The following is a 19,229-nucleotide window of genomic DNA, read 5'->3' on the forward strand; positions in this document are numbered from 1 at the left end:
ACCATGTCTTGTTCCCTACCATGTCTTTATAAAAAGTGTTCCACTCAGGTTCTTTTGGAGTATTGCCCAAGCTACAGCATTCCCTACTTCTGAAAAGCAGAAATATGTGGTTTAAAATGTGCTTTTGTTGTTAGTTCCTCCTTAAAGAAGTATGGTCAACAAATGGTATGATGAACAACCACTAAGCTTTGGTGTAGTCTTCACGATGTCTTTCTGGCAGGCATACCACTGACAGAAAAAGTAGGTTGGAAGACTCGCTGATCTCGGTGCTGTGCAAACACCCAGCTGTGAGAACTTCTAGTCTTTCTCATGACAACCTAAAATGTCTCTGTTGTAAGGTACATATTTGTGTGGGCTGTCAGCTCAGCAATGTCCACACCCAATTCTGTCTATAAGGTAAGTAGGTGGGAGACAAACCAATCTCACCAGGCGCCGCTGAAAAAAAAAAAATCAATACTGGCACCAAAGGAGTTAAACCATAAACATTCACTTTTTTTTTTTATTAAGAAAGCATGCAAAAAAATAAACTCGTGAGACCACGCCCCTCTCTCCCTGACCACTGACACAAAGCGTTGTGGGCCACCCCACAGTGGAAAGGCATACACGAACATTGGCAGACCAATCTCTGCAGGCCACATCCCTTCGCTCCCAGCAAGCTGTTACCAGCTTGCAGTGCAGAGCTCCAGATGCCCAAACTGATGCCTTCCCACATGCTAACCATGCGCATTTATTTCGAGGGCAGAGGAACGAGGCTAATTTGCACACTGACCGGCATATATTTACATATGCAAATGAGGCGCAACTGAATATGCAAATGAGGCAAATATGCAAATGAGGAGCAATTGGCTATGCAGAAGGAGCCATCTTGGTTTGTTTTTCTTCCAGGTGGTGTTTTCAGTCTTTTACAGGGCTGGCTTTCAGTAACATCCTCTGCAAAGCACTAACTGGCACCTAGGAGAAGCTGTCTCTGGTGTCACGTTCCACAGAAACCCAATCATACATGCTTCCAAGTTTTATCATTCCCATCCTGAGCAGCAGAGATAACAGCTGACTCCATGTTGAAGTTGGCTCTAGGATTCCTCATTTCTCTTGGAAACACTCAACGATGAACTCCCCCACCCTGCCACACACACTTAAAAAAGAAAAAAAAAACAAAACAAAAAAAAAAACAAAAATGCCCCCCCTCCCCTCCCTCCCGTCCAATGAGACTCTGTCCACTTCCTTGACAAAGATCCAATTGGTTTATCCCTACAGCGAATTCAAAAAGCAATGCTAAACTACCTCCCCTGCCCCAGGCATGTCAAGCCCCCATGAGATGTTTTACTTCCATCTTGGTTCCCCTCACTGGTAAAGAGGGAATAAGGGCAGGGGGAGGCTTTACAAAATATAAAGAGGAAACAAGAGGTTTAACAGAACAGAGCCATACCAGAAAAAGGGGAACCAAGGACACAGCTTAGGGGAGGAAGCATCTCAACACTCACTCCTGCTCCCGCACCTTTTCCACCTTCCTGCTTTGCAAGTGCTGACAAGAACCCATCCTTTAGGACTTACAATCTATACCATCATCTCCCCAGCTGAACTGCAAGAGGTCTGCCTCATCCTCCTCCCCTTTATATTCTACTCCTTTGCTGTTCAGTTTAAAAATCTTCCCCACTTTTCTTCCCTCTTCTAATGCATCTCTTACAAACATATCACTTGTGAGGGCCTCCCAATTACTTGACTGGAGGGCTCCAGCCCCTTGACTGAAAGTCCCCTAATTCACCTCCATTCTGAGTAGCAGCTTCCTCTTTCCACCTTTAGCCCATTCACTAAATGGGAACCACTGACCGAGAATTTATATCTACGCAGGCAAGACTGTTGCTGGCATTCTCAAACCACAGGCAAGGACAGTCTCCAAAGAGATAAGAGAGGGAGAGGGCCAAATAATAACCAAACAAATACTGATGGTATGAGAGAACTTCCTGATTTGCATAGGCAGGTAAGAGCCTCACTGCATATTTTGAAGGAGGGCTTGAAGGGGTTGGGGTAAAATTAAAAGTTCTGGGGAACAGAATTTGATGAATCATATATGACCTCCCTCAACTGCTGGTGCAAAAGACACCTGCTAAGCTTCTCTTACATGATAGGTATGTAGGCTTCACCTCCCCGGAAACTGCAAAAGGCAGTGTAGAAAACAGATCAGGATTCCCTCAAAATCTCTTTAGGTTCTCATAAATGGCACTGCATTCTGAAACCCATCTCTGCTGAAATGTCTTCTCTGCTATAGATTCTCTTTTCTCCACACTCAGATCTTCCCTCTCCCAGCTCAGTCCAGCTCTCCCTACCTCAGAGACTGCCCTCTCTTTGTACTTGGGATCTTTACTTCTTTTCTTGCTTTTTCCTGCTGGTGCGAGAAAGTTCACAGAGCTAAGATCACCCCTCCAGTGTCCCTTTAACCCCCTGACCTTTACAACATTTAAGAAACAACATAGTTACAGGCTCCCAGGGTCCACTAGGCTCTCCCACTCCAGTAGCCAATATGACAGATTCACTGGCCACCTTGAAGGGAAAGAGGGATTGTTAAACGCAAAATGATGGAGGCAGAGAAAGATGCACTCGAGGATTCAGCCTTCCGAGGTCTTTTCATGGCACCAGGGAGCCATCGCTCCACCCTCCACAGGGCGCCACGCAACACGAAAGAGCTGATCTGATGCGTTGGAGGCCACCAGAGGAGGGGGAGGGCTGTGCTCAATTACTGGTAGTAGTAGTAGTAGTAATAATAATAATAATAATAATAATAAACAAAAGAAGAAGATAAACAGGACGCAAGGAAGGATTATCTTCGGCAGCATCTTGCGGTGGCTTCTCTGGCAGAGTTAGAGAATATATATCTATATACAGGCAAGGCAGGGAGGCTGGGGAAGATGGTGGTGACACCATTCACCCCACGTCCCCCTTCCCTCCCGCGTCCTCCACGAAGGACGGGCTCTCAAGTCTGTAACTCGCTAGGTGATCAAGTCCCAGTCGAAATCATCGGGGATTTCCTCACTGGCGCCTGGAGGCGGCCCTGGAGGCCGAGGGACCAAATGGTGAGCTGAACCAAAAACAGGGAGAAAGAAGAGAAGGGAAACAGAACAGTTAGAAGGAAAAAGTCATGCTTTTTCACAGCAGGCTCTTGGGCAAAAGAAAAAATAAGGGATTCAGGCAGTGTGGGCTTTTCCCCACAGTTGAACAAGCTAAAACACTATTGGAACAAATTTCTCCCTCACAGATAGCACCTACTAAAGTCTGTAGGTAGGAGATGCTGTGCTGTGAACTTCTTCACAGAAGCACCTACACAGTTAATTTGCAGCCTCCTTAACTTTCCTCACGCCTGATCGCTGATAGAGCACAAAGTACTTCAGCAACAGGAGCTTCCCCATGTCAAGTCGTCTTCAAGCAACTGACCGAGGGTGAAGCTAGGCTAGGAAACCATTTATATGAAGTGAAAAAAATCAGGCCACTGTAATTCTAAACCCTGCCAGAGCAATGGCACAGCCCTTCCAGAGGATCTCTTGCAGTCCAGGCTCCTTCTCCACCCTCAGTGCTCCATCTGACTAGCAAGTGCTTTAGGAGAGACACATAGAGGTTTTGGGAACCACTTCTCCAATGTTTATTGGTATAATACGCCTTAATGTTACCCCCTACCTGGGCGATTATATCCTGGAGAGTCCTGGGTGGAAATCTGGTACATAGGAGATGGCCCGGAGAAGAGATGGGGAGGCTGCGGCTGACCATAGGAGTTCACTGTGAAAAGAAAGGAATAAAAAACTGTTAGTATTCTGGTCAGCTGTCTTCACCCTGACTGGGTGACAGCTCAGCAACAGTGGAATTCCCTCAGACCCAGGAGATACTGAGGATACAATCAGTTATTGGGTCCTTACTGCAAGCTATAGCTTGGTCAGGGATCTTGCTCTGGGTACCAGCGAGAGATTTTCTATTGTTGTAAAAGAATAAAATTTTCATTCAGAAATACCAGAAGCTGGCTCAAAATCAGCCGCTCAGTTCAGTACTAGGTGATATACACCATCACAGTTGTATCAAGACCATGATACATGATACCTCTGTGCTGTTCTCACTTCCTGTATAACTTCCTACTCTTTGTCCAGGCAGCCCTCTGCCAATATGGGGGCAAGAACTCCTGCCATGTGGAATAGCAGCCTTTTTACCTTGCCATTCCTTTCTGCTTGTTAACTACAGAAAACAAACTCCCTGTCTGCTTCTGTCAGTTTATTTTTTAGATGTATTTCTGTTGGGATACGCTGCCTTTCTGGTATGCATCACACGATGATGTTGTTTCTAGGCCAGAGACATTAAAGCCAGATGAGGGTAAGCAGGTACGAACAGCTCTGACAAAGGTCACAAACAGGCAAGCCCTGAGTTGCTTGGTGCCACTGCCTGGCAAGGTGGCAAGCTGTTTGGGATATTCACAGAATTGGGCCTTCATTTAAATGATGTTTTACTCTACCTCCTAATTACCTTGGTTCATGGACTGCTCCTGCTTGCCACTGTTCAGGGCACAAGAATCAGAGATTCGGGGGGGCTGTTGTGGGCCAACCAGATGAGGGAGCTGACCAGTCTGGGTAAGGAAGTGATTGAGGGAGTCACAGAGGTTGGCAATATGGTGTTGATCCAGCGTCCAGTTCTTCCGCTCAGCCTGGCGCAGACTCTCCATCAGCTCTGCAGAGGACAGGGGACAGTGTCAAAGCCAGCACTTACACTGGTCTCTCCCCTTGACTCTGGGGGAATCCCTGCAAGTAGCTGCTGTCTTCTAGCCCTAAAATTTCACCTTCTCCCTGCAAACCCAACTTCTTCCTTTCTTATCAGTCACAGGACACCTGGAGAGCTCCCTTTTCAGAGTATTGTCTCAATGACTCAGGTTAGGGGAGGGAGGAGCAGAAGGGAAACTCTCTTACCAGCTCTCCATGATACTTTTATGAATTAGTTCCCCCTGCCTCAGATTTGTAGAGTGTTCAAGCGATTTATGGTCTTTAACAGAACCCATGAAGTAGGACATCTCATTTTATAAACAGAAGAGTGGAGTCACTGAGAAACCTACAGACTTGACAAGGTTATAGTGAAAAAAAATCTGAGCACAGGACTCCCAAATGCTAGACTACTGCCCCTAGTCACTGAGTCACTAGGCCAACACTGACCTGAGAACTGGGAGTGCTCAATGCTAGACCAGTTCAGCCGGTTTACCATCTTGAAGCTTTCTTTCAAGGAATCAATGTTGGAGCACCAATCAGGGGGAAATGCTGGAATGAGATGGGGACAAGATTATTCCAAGACAGAACACCCTTTCCCTCCAGCCTTTAATACAAAATGATTAGCCTCTATTCACCAAAGAGCCTAACACTACAGTAGCTAGAAATCCTTCTTAACTTGGAAGACTAGAGTATGGTGTTTCCCTTTTTATTTAGCCCCAGACTCTACTCTTCATCCCTGAACAGAATTCCAAAGCCAGTGTAGATGTATTCCCCTTTCTTTCAGTGAGAAGTGAATTTCCTACTCGGTGATCAAACAAAACTAGCTTTTGCCCTTTTTTCCTACACAAAATGTAGGCACTACTTAGAGGAAGCTTGCTTGTAGAATTTCTGTCTGGGGGCTCCACACTACTCTCTTTTTCCCTATTTTTCTTTCCATCAGCAGTGACTCACCAAAGCCAGCGTTGTTGATTGAAGCCTGTGACTGCTGCTGCTGCTGGTGCTGATGTGGCTGCTGCTGTGGGTGGGAGTGCGGGTGGTGTTGTTGATGCTGGTGGTAGCCTCCATGCTGCATTGGGGGTGGGTGCAGGGACATCACTGGTGGAGGGCCATAACCTTCACCACTCTGCTGCTTTCCTCCTTGGGATGGGCAACCCTCTGGGGTTGGGGTGTGGAGTGGAGGACCACCACCCACTGATGAGGGGCCCTGCTGCTGCTGGTACATGTAGTAGTTGTGGTTGGAGGGCTGCATGTCACCAAGGAGAGAAGAGAAACCTGTAGGGTGAAAGAAAGACGAGGGAGCTTTAACAGGCACCTGAGACCCCTGTTTGAATTATCCATTTCTAATTTCACACTGCTCATCCTGCTATTTATGAAGCTTTTCAAGTGCCCTCTAAAGGCTGCAACCAATTAACACATGCACAGTTACACCCTCGCTGTGCTCCAAGTTCTGTTCAAAGCAAAAGCCCCTCCAATAAAGCCCCAGCAGGATTAAACCTCTAGCACAGTTAGGCACATAAATGCCTCCCTGGATTTGTCCTACATTCATCAAACTGAAGCCTGCTCACCTGAAATTTCACATACATGTTCTCCTAGAAACGACCATTAAGCAAATTTGAAATTAAACAACAAAACATAGAAAACAGAGACGTTGATAAAGCTGATTTGCTGTTTTGAAAAGCTCTCCTCAGTTGCTATCTTCCAGGCAGCTTGATCTGCAACCTTCACAACTTTTCTGATAGAAGTAACTAGGGGTCACACATTCTACTGCTTTTGTACGCAGAGCATATCGCATACATCAGTGCTCCTTATTACTTTTGTTTCCTCCTGACTCATTGGGTGTGTTCTTGCTACCCTCGTCCATTTCAGGCATTCCGTACATGCAAAAGCATCAGGCATTCTCCATTCTTCCTCACATTAGGAGCACAGCTTATTTCTTGTGTCTGCTTCCCCTATTCATTCTTCCCTTATGTTGTAGAACCTCTGGGAAAAATCACAGTGAAAGACACAGCATACCACTAACCTGAGCTACCCATTCCTTACTTTCAGTCTCCTTACTTGATCATCCATAAGTAAGCCTCAGTTTTGCACTGGAGCCAAAACCAGAACTGCTACTAGAATGGGGCGAAAGGGTCAATGCTGTCATCCTCACTCATAGGTCAACCACACAGCTTCCTCAAACTTTGTAAGCTTTCTTAGACCACCTTACAGCAAAAGACTTTAAAAAACAGACTGCTGCTTAGCTTTTACAATCAGAGGCATACACGGAGTAAAGGTTCTCCTTTGGATTTTTGTAGTTTTCTCATTCTACAACATCTCACATAACAGGCTCCTACTAAGAATTTCAAATGTCAGCATGATGCAAGTAGTAAAAATAATGTATTTTTTAATTTCAGTACAGCCACAAGTTTAGGAGGCTCCTCCTATAGAGGCAAATTGTGCCTGTGCTGTATAATGGCTGACAGGTGAGCAGCTGTAAAACAGGAGAGTTGTTCATCTAATAATATATTCCTTTTTACAACAAACTAATATTTGGAAGAATGTTTAAAGGTGGACATAGCAATTTGATACTTTTGTGAAGTTGTTTCTGTGGGCATCCTAGCTCATCCCTGGAGTGACTCTGCCCTCTGGTGGCTGCTTCCTCAATCAGCGAAATCTGGTCTATGAATGCAGTTGTAGGCTGTACCCACCCTAAAATCCACAAAGCTCTATTCTCTAAGGCCTTATCCAATCCTAATTTTAACAGATTTTAGCAACGATGACTTTCCACTTTCCTTTTGGGGAAACTCCACTGCCTACTTGCAACAACCTTCCCCCTCCTATGGTTTCTAGCCTAACAGTCGTGACGTCCGATTATGAATACTTCTCAGTCAAGCTTTTCTTTAGAACTTCATTCCTCTAAGCTTTGCCATTCTTGCTTTAGTATCCACATAAGGTATTTTAAGTTCATTATCCTTTTTATTCTGACAGAACTGGAGGCAGAGATAGAGAAAGGACATGCAAATTTCTTATCTGCCCCTGGCAAAACTAATTACAACATGGCAAGGAAGGAAAGTCTGTTTGCACAGCCTCCTAAAAGAGGGAAGATCTGAGACACATCAAGGATTTATCGGTGGACAAGGCTAGGGCTATGCCCACCCCACATAACACATAAGGTTACTCACCGTGCTGAGAGGAAGATGATCTTTCCAGCATGGATTTGTAGAGATTTCGGAAGGACCAGCTAAGATCCTGGAAGTTGATCTCAGAGTAGGAGAACTTGAAGTCATGGTTGGCACTGTAGAGCGGAGGTGGCACATCGGCCCCTTCACGGCCCTGCCCACCTGCTACCGTAGAGGCTACATCAACAGGCCCTGCACCCTGCTAAAGGACCGTACATGGTAGAAATAAGCCGTCTAGTTTCTACTAGATTTTGTAACTTAAGACAGGGATCCAGAGATGGGATGCAGGGAAAACATGCAATGCTATCAGGTAACACTGGGCTCATCTCCCATCACATCTTCCCAAATGCCATTTTCCTTTGAGGAAAGTCAAATACCATCTTCCTTCTGCAACACAGTCTCCAGCCTATACTTCAGCTATCTACTATCATTATGCCTTTATCCTTATCCCTATCTGTCCCTTTCTTACATTTCACTTCCTCCATATTTTCTTTCTGGCTATGCAACTTTGACTTCTGCCCTTCTTTTTCCCTCTGCACCACTGTTTCTACTATTCCCTCTCTTCTCACCACTTTTCCATTCATGCACTCCTCCCCCTTTCCTCTCCCCTTACTTCTCAAGGCTCCTATCCTTTTCCCTGCTGCTCACCTGACTGTAGTTGGCAATGGGGGTGGTGCTCTGGAGTGATAGCTGAGGGGTGGCCTCAGGTGGCAAAGAGGCTTCTGTGCTGACTGGAACAGCCCCTCGGGGGCTCTTACTTGCCTCTTGCTCTGGGGAGTCTTGTGGTATCTGTGGATGGGGGAAGAAAGAGAAAAGGAAAGGAGCAGAAATCAAAAACAGATGGAGAAGTGAAATTGCAGATGGAAAGCCAACTCCTCTGTTGTAGAAGTTCATGGCTTAGAAAAGAGGACTGGGCCTTAGTTACGGAAGAGTCAGGATAAGGGATTTGAGACAGGATTAAATTTGCTACTGAACAGCAACAACAGCCAGGACAGCAGAACATTCATGTAAGTTCACTCAGTCCTAGCCTTTGTCTTCCCATCTATACTATACAGCCTGCCCCCAAAACGGGACCACAGCCTGATGCTGAAAGTATTTCTTAGAACAAGGGACATGTTCTGTTCCCTTCTGTTCCCCTCCTGTTCTATGCTCTCAGGAAAGAATGACACTCACATCATCATCTGGAGGATGCCGCCTCTTGCGAGATATATCTGGACAGGTATCTATGGTCCAATACGAACCCTGGAAAGAAGACCCATTGGTGAGTGATTGTATTACTAAATCAGAGAGCTTCCTGCAGTAGGCTGTCACTGACCCTAAGGGTACAGCATCAACTAAACATTAGGACCACCCTCCAGGACATCAGACAACTGAGACTTGGGTGTTGGAAAGATATCCCCCTCCTGCACTGCGTCAAATTGAATAATGAGATACAATGCTACTGGTGGAAGGCAGAATGCTCTATGCCTCTATCACTCAAAGACAGGAGACCAAGGGCAAAGGATGTTTTGATCCAAGCTAGACCAACTCCTTTGGATCTACACACCCCCTTCAGTACCTTCCTCACAGCACGGACTTGTTATTGACTAACAAGGACCAACAAAATGTTCAGACTGGGCAAAGAGAGCTAAAGGGACCCCTTCTCTTCAATGCTTGTGAGACTCTCCTTTGAGTACTGCACCTATTTTTGAGCTCCCCAGTGCAAGAAAGACATCGACATACAAGACAGTACCCAGAGGAGGGCCACCATGACAGTTAGAAGACTAAAACACATGATGTGCAGGAGATGCTGAGAAAGATGGGTTTGTTTAGTCTGGAGAAGAAAAGGCTAAGGAGACTTAATCATTATCTTCACCTATGTAATGAGGTTATAGAGGTGACAGAGCCAGACTTTTCTCAGAGACACACAGCAAAAGTAAAAGAGGTAACAAACACAAGTTACAGCAAAGGAAATTCCATTCAGATATGAAGAAAAAATTCTTTACAACAGTGGTGGTGCAGCACTAGAACAAGTGCCCAGAGAAGCTGTGGAATCTCCATCCTTAGAGATATTCAAAACTTGACCTGACAAAGACCTCAGCAACCCAATCTAATTGGCTGTGTTGAGCGTGGGATTGGTTGACCTCCAAAGGTCCCTTCCAACCTAAATTAGTCTATAACTATGTCAGCTCGTTGTTTTCTGAATTATGATAAAGACAACTCTAGGATGTTATTTAGTTCACTTCAGTTTCCAGATGAAATCTGAATAATCGTGACAAGCACAGGACAGGTTTTTATTATAAAACAAGCCCAACACGCCAATGAGCACCTGCAAACATGTACACTGAAGCCAGTTAGGATTTACTGGAAAAAGCCATATAACCAATGGTGTTTTTGAGCAGTGATCTTCAGAGCTGTACAACTTCAATTTCTAGATGCCAACTGAGCACTCAGTCCTTTAAAGATAACCTGTAAAGAAAAAGCCTGGGCAAGCGGCCCTTTCTGATAACTTTACGATGCAGAAAAAAGGACAAGATTTCTGTCCAAACACATAGCTTCACATCCCCACCATTTCCTTCTGCTTGTTTTTTTACAGCAGTCATATCTGCATACAAAGTCTTGGTTTTGCGAGCAATTCTCCTTTACAGTCTGTATATATTAAAAGTTTTACTAGCCCTTATTGAACCAATAAATTGCTAAATTTTAAAAAGTGTTTCTTCCACTTCACCCGATTTTTACAGATTTAAATTATGTTATGGTGATATTTTTTCAGCATCAAATGGATTGCAAGTCTAAATAGGTAGTAGTTCTGTTCTCACTTCCTTGGATCTTGTTTCTGTGAAACCCATGGTGTCATAACCCTGCCATTCACCAGCAGCCTCTAAGGTCTGTCCTAATAGAATAGGTTGGACTAGACCTGCATTTTACACATAAAAATCAAGGAGAAAAAGAAATAAAACTAAACAAGTACATCCAACCCCATTTTTTCTTCCTCTAATATCTTCAAAGTCAATCGAATCACAGATTAAAAAAAAAAAAAAAAACACACCATTTAGGCCCCTTACCAGGTTTCCTTTAAGCAACTGCTTCTGTAGCCAAGCACAGCAGTAAATCTTACTACTGATTCCATTTTTTGCCTACACTTTAGGTTTCAAATTCCAACCATAGCTTAGAAAGGGCAACCCCTGGCTTATTCTCTACAGTTTTAAATTGCTTGCCCAGGAGCATGCAGATTGCTTACCTTCCCAGGATCATCCCTTGGTCGAGGCACCTTCCGAAAACATTTATTCAGAGAGAGGTTGTGACGAATAGAGTTCTGAAGAGAGATTGAGAGATACACATAAGTGCTACAATTAAAATCTATGGAGTTTTGTGTATGCCTAGGAGTGGGCACAGAAAAGAGAAGGATGGTGCATACTCAAAAACCAAAGCTTACTACATATATGCCACAGAATGGGGCAGAAAAGAAGCTGAGGAAAGGAGAGGGATAGGTTAGGCTGAATAACATGGGCTGAATATACACCTACAGAAGATGCAAAGAAAAGAATATCAGTGTGATGCAGAGTTTGGAAGTGATTCTTTTTTTTTTTTTTTTTTTCTTTTTGGCAGGGTCCTTCTTAAGGGTTCATCACATACATAACACAAAAAGCTCAGAAAAAATGGGACTTCTGGCTCTGTATTTCCTCCAAGCAGTCAACTTGGTTTCACATCTATCTCTTTTTATTTTGCTGAGTGAGAACATTTTGCACATAAGAAGAAAAAAAGGCTTTTAAACAGAGAGGGCACTTTAGCTTTGAAGGCCTCACCTTCCAACCAATACCAGCATTTTTATAGTAGGGAAAGTTGTCACAGATCCAACGGTAGATCTCGCTGAGTGTCATCTTCTTGGCAGGTGATGAGTTGATGGCATATGTGATCAGAGTGGCATAGCTGTAACGTGGCTTCCCATCTTGGTGCACTGCAGCCTCGTCTTTACTCAAGGTGGCATTGGGATCTGTCGGTGAGCCTGGGGGACACTTTCGGGCAGCCCCTGGTGGTCCTGCTTGTGAGGACCCCCCTAACTTTTCAATAGTAGCCCTTAAAGTAAGCTGAGGGAGCCAGTCTATGGAAGTGAGGCTGCTTTCCAGGTCAGAGGCCATGATAGAAGAAACTGGAGTACCTGTGAGGAGGGAGGAGCAGAAAGGGAACTCCTGAGATACAAATAAGTTGAAATCTAAGAACAGAAATGTCTCTTTGCATTACTCCTCTACCTCTTCCCCTAATACAAAATACCTGTCTGAAGATCATACTACTCCATATACCTTATTCACAGCCAGACACAATTAACCAAAAAGGCCTGTGACTGTGCTCCTGGGAGGACCATCCTTGCTGATAATAGATAGGTAGGACAGAGCTGATAACTTTGCTGGCATGGTCTTACCCAGAGAGTCTCAACTGTACTCAGGTGAAGAATTAAGACATAAAAAAGAGATCTATTCAAAGGAGGTAAAACCTCTTCAGCAGCTGTATCTCGTTCACTCCTTTATTAATTAAGCAACATAACCTTAAGACCTTTCACCAAGATCCTGTAAATTTACTTTGTCAGGTAAAGAGGAGAATCACTGCTAAAAGGGAATATCCCTGCATGCCATATCCAAACCACAACTTAATTAGATCATCTATAATAGTCAGGACTGTGACTATCTTAATTTGGGGGAAAATTAATTTCTTTCTAAGGCCCAGTCTCTCTTGTTGCATCATTCGACATTATAATTAACCCCATTTCTTAGAGCTAGGATTACATATCTCATTTGGAAACATCAAGATCATACCTAACACTACAGATAGATAATTACATCTACCATGTTGAGGTGGACTAGACTGTATTGAGCTCATGAAAGTTACAATTTTGCCTTTCATCACACATTCTTCCTAAATAACCATATCATCTTATTGAATTAAATCTTATTTAATTCACAATATAATAGGCAAATATTTTTCTCAAATTCGAGACACAAGAGAAACTGACTTGTCCAAGGTCACATAGCAAGTTTGCCACAGGGAGGAAACAGAACCAGGATCTCCCGACTTCCAATTTTTCTGTTAGTCACAAGACCATATTTCCTCTCATGAAAATAAAACACACCTGCCCAACAAGACTACCATTTATACCCAGGCTTTTCTACTTAAACAATTATTTTATATGACATAAATATTTAGTAGCATAAACTGTGTATGAACTTGTGTATTTAGAACATGAGCTTGTAGGCTGTCTTTTCAAGTAATCAAGCCATTATAAAGATCACCACTCTTACTCCTAGTGGCTGCAACAACATACCAGCAGCAATCCCTCTAAGTTAGGATGTAGGTAGCTAAGTTTCCGTGGTCACAACTTGCACCACACCACACTTATTCTTTAAAAGAATGAAGAATTAAGTCTTTAGAGGCTGCAGGTTCCACATCTTTCATTTTTGAAATTAATCTTTTTAGAAGAAACTGCCTTGGAACATGCTAGTACATACAAAAGGTAAAAGCACAAACACACATGCATGCACACACATAGATACACACACTCATGTAACAAAGTAACCACAAACATATATGGAGAGATAATAAACTAATATGAACATACCCTGCTTAGGAAAAATTCATCAGCAGGCACCTCCCACCAAAAGCATCACCCATCTGAGCAGATCAGATGAGACAGGGAGACACCCATCTGCATGAATAACAATTAGACATTCATTCTAAAAATAGGTATTTGACAACAGCACAGTGTGGATGCACAGATCAAGACACTGATGCACTCAGCATTTTGACATACAATCTCCACCTTCTTCCCCCAGGATCATATGCATTGTACCTTGCACTTCTGCACTGAAGTGCTCCCACAGCACAAAAGCACACAAGGGCCTACATTCAAACACATGCGCGCATGCAACTAAACTATTCATTTTCATGCATGTGCTCATCACTCCTTTAAGGGCTCAAAAACCTAGGCAGTACCCCAAACAAAACCCAGCATTCAACCACCACCAGCAGTGGCTCCAACATATGGGGCTCAGAAGACACCTCAGAAAGCACAGCCAGTGTTATCACTTACACCCATATGCACGCACACACTGAAAAATAAAATGCAGCACTATGGTATATGTAGTGGGTGGAACATTTCTGTCTGTGGAGCAGAGGAAAGGAAAGGCCCAACTGCTACCAACTTATCTATCTACTCATCTGCCACACTATCGCATATGATAGCGATGACTACTTACTCTACATCTAGCTAGATGATTAGGGTTGCAAAAGGCTTTCCATTGCCTGCCCTTTTCAAGTTATTGCTTATTGAATATAACTCTTCTTGGCTGAATTGATCTAATCTTGCATACTTTTAAAAAGAAAAAGCAGCATTGTTCCTTCCTGAATTATGCAAGGGTAAAGTAATGATGTATTTTTCTACAGCAGAAAAGGAAGAAAACTGCTGAGGTATCCATGTAACACAAACCTAAGCTGCATTTGCATGATAATTTTACAGGTACAGCCCGCACTAAGGAATAGTATTCAGACCACCTTGGGAGGAAAAAAAACCCATGAACCAAATAGCAGTTGAACGCTTAGTTTTGTATGTGCCTCACATAAATTTTAATTTCCACAGTGAAACCAGAGAACAAATTACTGTTGCTTATCATATACATATTAAATCCTTACAAAATATCAATTGTGCTAACAATACAAATGCAAAATGAAATATAAGTTTCTCAACTCACTCTTTTTTTAAGAGCACAGACATAAAGAAAATTAAATTTAAAAAAATCTTATGCCAAATAGAGCTTCCAAGCTAAAGTGCCAGAGGCTCAAGAAACACAAGAAAATACTGCAGTTTTCACAGGATCCTCAGATTTGCCCACACTACATCAGCAGATCATTTGGGATGGTTGGCTATGCAGTAAAAGGTAAGGCTGATATGCATCATGCGAGCATAATACCCTCAGTTTCATTGGAGACAGGCAAGGTTAGAATTGAGTCACATTACAGCCACTAAGAATCCAAAAGTTTTCATTCCCTGGTTTATAAATCTCTTTGACAAGAGAAGAAAAATACCCAAGTCTTAAATTAAAAAAAAAAAAAATCTATTTATACATATGCACAAATCACCTAGTACTGAAACAACTACTATTCAATAAAATGCAGCAGCTCTTTAAGAATACACGTTAGAAAGTAATTTAGGATAGAAAGATAATACTCTTAGATTCAACTGTAATTGCATAGAAAATTTCAAATTGGTAGATAAGATTATTTTCCAAGTTTAAACTTGATCATGATACTGGGTTCATAAATTAGTATCCTGGCAGAGGCAATATGGGATCTCTAATAATCCAGCACAGTCAAACCCTCAGGTAAAATGGCAATTCCAGCAACACAGTCAGTACAAAAATAATATGTTGTAATCTGCTACTAACCTATTTGAAAGAACATTCACTATTAAATAACTACAGTTACAGCACTTTGTGCCGCATATTACATTCACCTGATTTGTCTCTCATCCAAGTACTACACCAGCTTGACACTGCTTAATGATATGATACAAGACTGCAGCCAAGCCAGAGCAGTTCATGATTCCTCCAGTTTCCGCTTCCCAGCTCACTGTCTGGCAAATGTTCTTTCAAACTCCTCTCTTATGATCCCATTCAAACACAAAAAACCCAAATAACTAAACAGACACACTGAACTGAAATTGAGGATGTTTAAAAATTAAAATCCTACCACATTAGCAAGCTAGAACTAACTTCTAAGAAGTAAAAGGAAACTTAAACACTATAATTCATAACCTCCCAATTTAAAGTCAACCAAATACATAAACTGACACCATTTACCTTTGCACATGTAAAAACCAAGGCTAAGGTAGCCAGTCATAATCATCATCAAGAGCTGGAAATAAACTGTAGTTTCTTCATTTTTCAAGCACTAGCTAGTTCCAGTACAACCCCAAGTCATGACAGGTCAGAGATATGTAAAGATGACAGCCAAGCACTGATCCAAATCTATGATTAAACACGTGGGGATCTGTCTGACTGAGAAGGAAAATATATTAATCATTAAAGAAAATCCTACCATTGAATACATTTTAATGTATCCACTTGGGACTAGTGACAGCTCACAGCTCTTCAGGGAAGCTTCTTCCTTACTTTGAATATTTGGGATCAGCAAATTGAACCTCACACTGAAAACATAACCACAGTCTTCTATCAGATTTCCTGTACCATATCTGCTGCTGGACTGAAGAAACTGGGACTGTGCCTAACCTGCTATTTGGCAAATGCTTACTCCCAGCCAGTCTGATTCTATCCAACATCACTGCTACTTTAATAGATCAGGACTGAAAAGATGTATGAAATATGGGGATCAGAGCTCTAAAAGTCATCCTGAAGGCAGTTAATAAACATTTATGACCAAATATTCTCTAAGGCAGAACTCAAAGGCTGGCCAGTCAGTATACCTACAACTGAAGCAGGAGAGTGAAACAATGAATGAAAAGATGCTGTGCACAGCCCGTAGAAGATGCACTTCTTTCGCTGTTGCGTTATTTTTCTTCCTGCTGCAATTCTAATCCAGTGAAAAACTACTGGCAAAACACTCAAAGGAGACTCAGCTTAGGTTTCTCAGCACAAACTTGGAGCAGGAATATATTCAAAACATCTTGAATTGCAGGTGCCTGAAATTCAGATCAAGGGATCTAACTGACAATGCTCATCTAACATAGCTAAAGAGATATGGCTGGCTTCTGGGGTATTACAAAAACAGTAATAAAAAATCACTACAAAAGGAACCATTTGACTGTAGCCTTTCTAAGACAGAAAGGTGAGCAAGATGGCAATGAGAGGAAGCTGCCTCAAAAAGCAAGAAAGAAAAGTAACACGTAAGGTGAGACATGCATGGAAAAATGGACAGCTTCTGCTTTGATGGGAAAAAGACAAGTTTTGAAGTACGTTTAAAGTACACTTGCAAAAAACTTGTATTCTTATGCCAATACAAAAAAGGGGAAAGAATCAATTTTTCTACCTCTGGTAGGAGAAGAAATTTGCCATTTTAAGATGCATGTTTTCCCTTAAAAACAGAGAGATATGGATGAAGAGGGCAGGAAGAAAACACTTCAAATCTTATCTTCTCTAAGCAAACCTCCTCACTGAGACATATTCGTTTCATGTAAAAAACTAGAAAGAAGGATAAAACATATCTGATTACCTGGCTAGTCTGAAAACTGTTGTCCATCATTTTGGTAACTATCAATGAGAAGCCTTCAGGAAATTTTTGATGGTTCTGGAATCAAATCCAGAAGAAAGAAAGAAGCTGCTGGGTATTGTTCATAAAATGAAACTTAACGTGGAGGGAGGGGTAGGGGTGGTATTAGTATGTAAGCACACCAAAAGAAAAGCACTGCAGTTTGAATGCACACTTCTGTCTGCAACGCCATATGAAAGGAGAAAAAACAGCCCTTGGACAAAGAGATAACAAAAATCATCACACTCTAGAACCATATTGCCTTTCTTTGGAAGCAGTAGAACAAGCAGCAAAAATATTTTCCCAATAAACTAAAGGGTTGGAGATGTGGTACTAGGTGGCGCACAGTTCGCGCTTGTCATGAACCACAAAGGAAAGAAGAATTCACCAAAGGAAGTTACTGCCACTTAAGAACACATAGCATGGTATCAACTAAATGAATATGAAGGAGTCTGTTACACAGTCTATGCCTGTCCATGCCACAACAATCTGATTCTATACTCCTCCTCGAAAATGTTTTCTGTGCAACATGGAACGGCTTTGAATGATTTATGCTATTTCATGCAAACAAATACAGGTGATACAGAAATTATGATACCCTGAACAGGAAATTAGCTAAAAGTTACAATACAGTAAGAAGGTACTGAAAAATTAGAGATGAAAAATTTTAGATTGTGCATAGCTCAACATAAATCACTGAACCAGCTGCTTTTTATTATAATTAAGTTGTTATAAAGATACGGTTTTTCTTTAACAGGCAGAAATTATCTCAGCAACATAAGGTTCATATTAAATCTGAGGGTGAAATAAAAAGAAAACAAATTTGTTGTTATATAGTTACTAATTATATAAAAAGCATAACAGCACATTTTAAAATAGGATGAACTTTTACCCTTCAAGCTCCTACATTTTCTGAAAGGTGAGTAGAGGAACTTCATGAGCAGGGAATAATTTCATATTTTGAGTTAAGTGAATCAACTACGTTGACTGTGCATGTAATCCTGTTACTAATAAAGCGTGAATATTGTGGGGACTATAAAGTCACCAAGCACCCCATGTTGAAAGTGCATCAGGATCCAATTCTCAAACCATGGGATTTACGTACTAAACTGGCAAAGGGGTGAAGTTTTTTAACCTTGACCTGCTTCAGACATATCAACTGATGGTATTAGAGCTAAAGTTTAAAAAATTCTCATGTGAAGGTAGTGTCTTTTACAGGCATAAAAGGCTAGGATCAAGTATAGCTACTGCCTTGCCAGATTTTAATAATAAAACTAACTTATCCAAGATTTCTTTGTTGTCTGCTAAATACACATGCAATAGAAATGCAGAGAAACACTAGACAATTGTTGAAGAGGTCCCTCAGACACACTGAAAATATGAGTTCAAAGTTAAGAATAATCAGTTTGCTTATTTATGTCACTATATAAGTAAGAGAGGGGAAGACTTAAAACACCTGTCAAATGAAATAGCAAATGATATTGAGAATACTGGTATGCCTAAAATACTTTTGAGCTGAAATTATTTTATTTGCAATAAAACTACTATAAAAGATTTATTCTACTAATAAGCCCAACGTCCCATTACAGCCCTTCACCTTCCAAAAGGAGATTTGAAGAAAAAGCAAAACAAGCCTTTTGAAGAAGCACAATGAAAATATATCACCATAGCAGAACTCTAAAGCACCCCTCCCCCTTCAGTACCACTAAGCAATATTTTACCAGTGGAAGTAGGAGCTGTAATTCTAAACACATGCCAAGGCAGGCAAGAGAAATCTTTGGCATTTGTTTCAAGAATATTAACAATTACTCTTATACTGAAAAAGGTACTGGGTATTGTTTTTGGAGTAACTCAATTTTATGAGTATATATGTGGAATAAAATTTACCTTGAATATCAGAAAATCTATGGGAGAGAAACTGTATCTATAATAGGATATTTTCCCAACCTTGTGGAAGCACCCAGGTTGAAGAGAAAGATTTCAATTTTAGCTCTCTGTCAGAATCACATCCAGTAGCAAACCTTCAGTACAGGATATGCAAACATTGATATTTTACCCAGATTGTCTCTGAAAATAGAGACAGCATCAGAAGTAGATTAGCATGCAGAATATC

At 41.8% G+C, this 19,229-nt stretch overlaps 1 protein-coding gene across 4 annotated transcripts in view; it reads right to left on the reverse strand.

The window, feature by feature from the left end:
- Positions 1–471: 471 nt before the first annotated feature.
- FOXJ2 (forkhead box J2) overlaps positions 472–19,229 on the reverse strand; it is a 28,456-nt gene continuing 9,698 nt past the window's right edge. For 2 of the 4 annotated variants that reach the window (XM_068955252.1, XM_068955253.1), the window contains exons 3-13: positions 13,476–13,562; positions 11,671–12,023; positions 11,106–11,180; positions 9,059–9,127; positions 8,534–8,674; positions 7,889–8,087; positions 5,679–5,999; positions 5,175–5,276; positions 4,498–4,698; positions 3,667–3,765; positions 472–3,073 (exon numbers count right to left, since the gene is read on the reverse strand). In XM_068955252.1, the coding sequence (XP_068811353.1) occupies positions 2,985–3,073; positions 3,667–3,765; positions 4,498–4,698; positions 5,175–5,276; positions 5,679–5,999; positions 7,889–8,087; positions 8,534–8,674; positions 9,059–9,127; positions 11,106–11,180; positions 11,671–12,003 (1,629 nt within the window). In that variant the 5' untranslated portion in view covers positions 12,004–12,023; positions 13,476–13,562 and the 3' untranslated portion in view covers positions 472–2,984. The remainder of the gene's footprint in view (positions 3,074–3,666; positions 3,766–4,497; positions 4,699–5,174; positions 5,277–5,678; positions 6,000–7,888; positions 8,088–8,533; positions 8,675–9,058; positions 9,128–11,105; positions 11,181–11,670; positions 12,024–13,475; positions 13,563–19,229) is intronic. The other 2 variants (XM_068955250.1, XM_068955251.1) reach the window with 1 other exon arrangement.

Source organism: Struthio camelus, chromosome 1 (assembly GCF_040807025.1).
Source record: "Struthio camelus isolate bStrCam1 chromosome 1, bStrCam1.hap1, whole genome shotgun sequence".
In the NCBI taxonomy this organism is placed as follows: domain Eukaryota; kingdom Metazoa; phylum Chordata; class Aves; order Struthioniformes; family Struthionidae; genus Struthio; species Struthio camelus.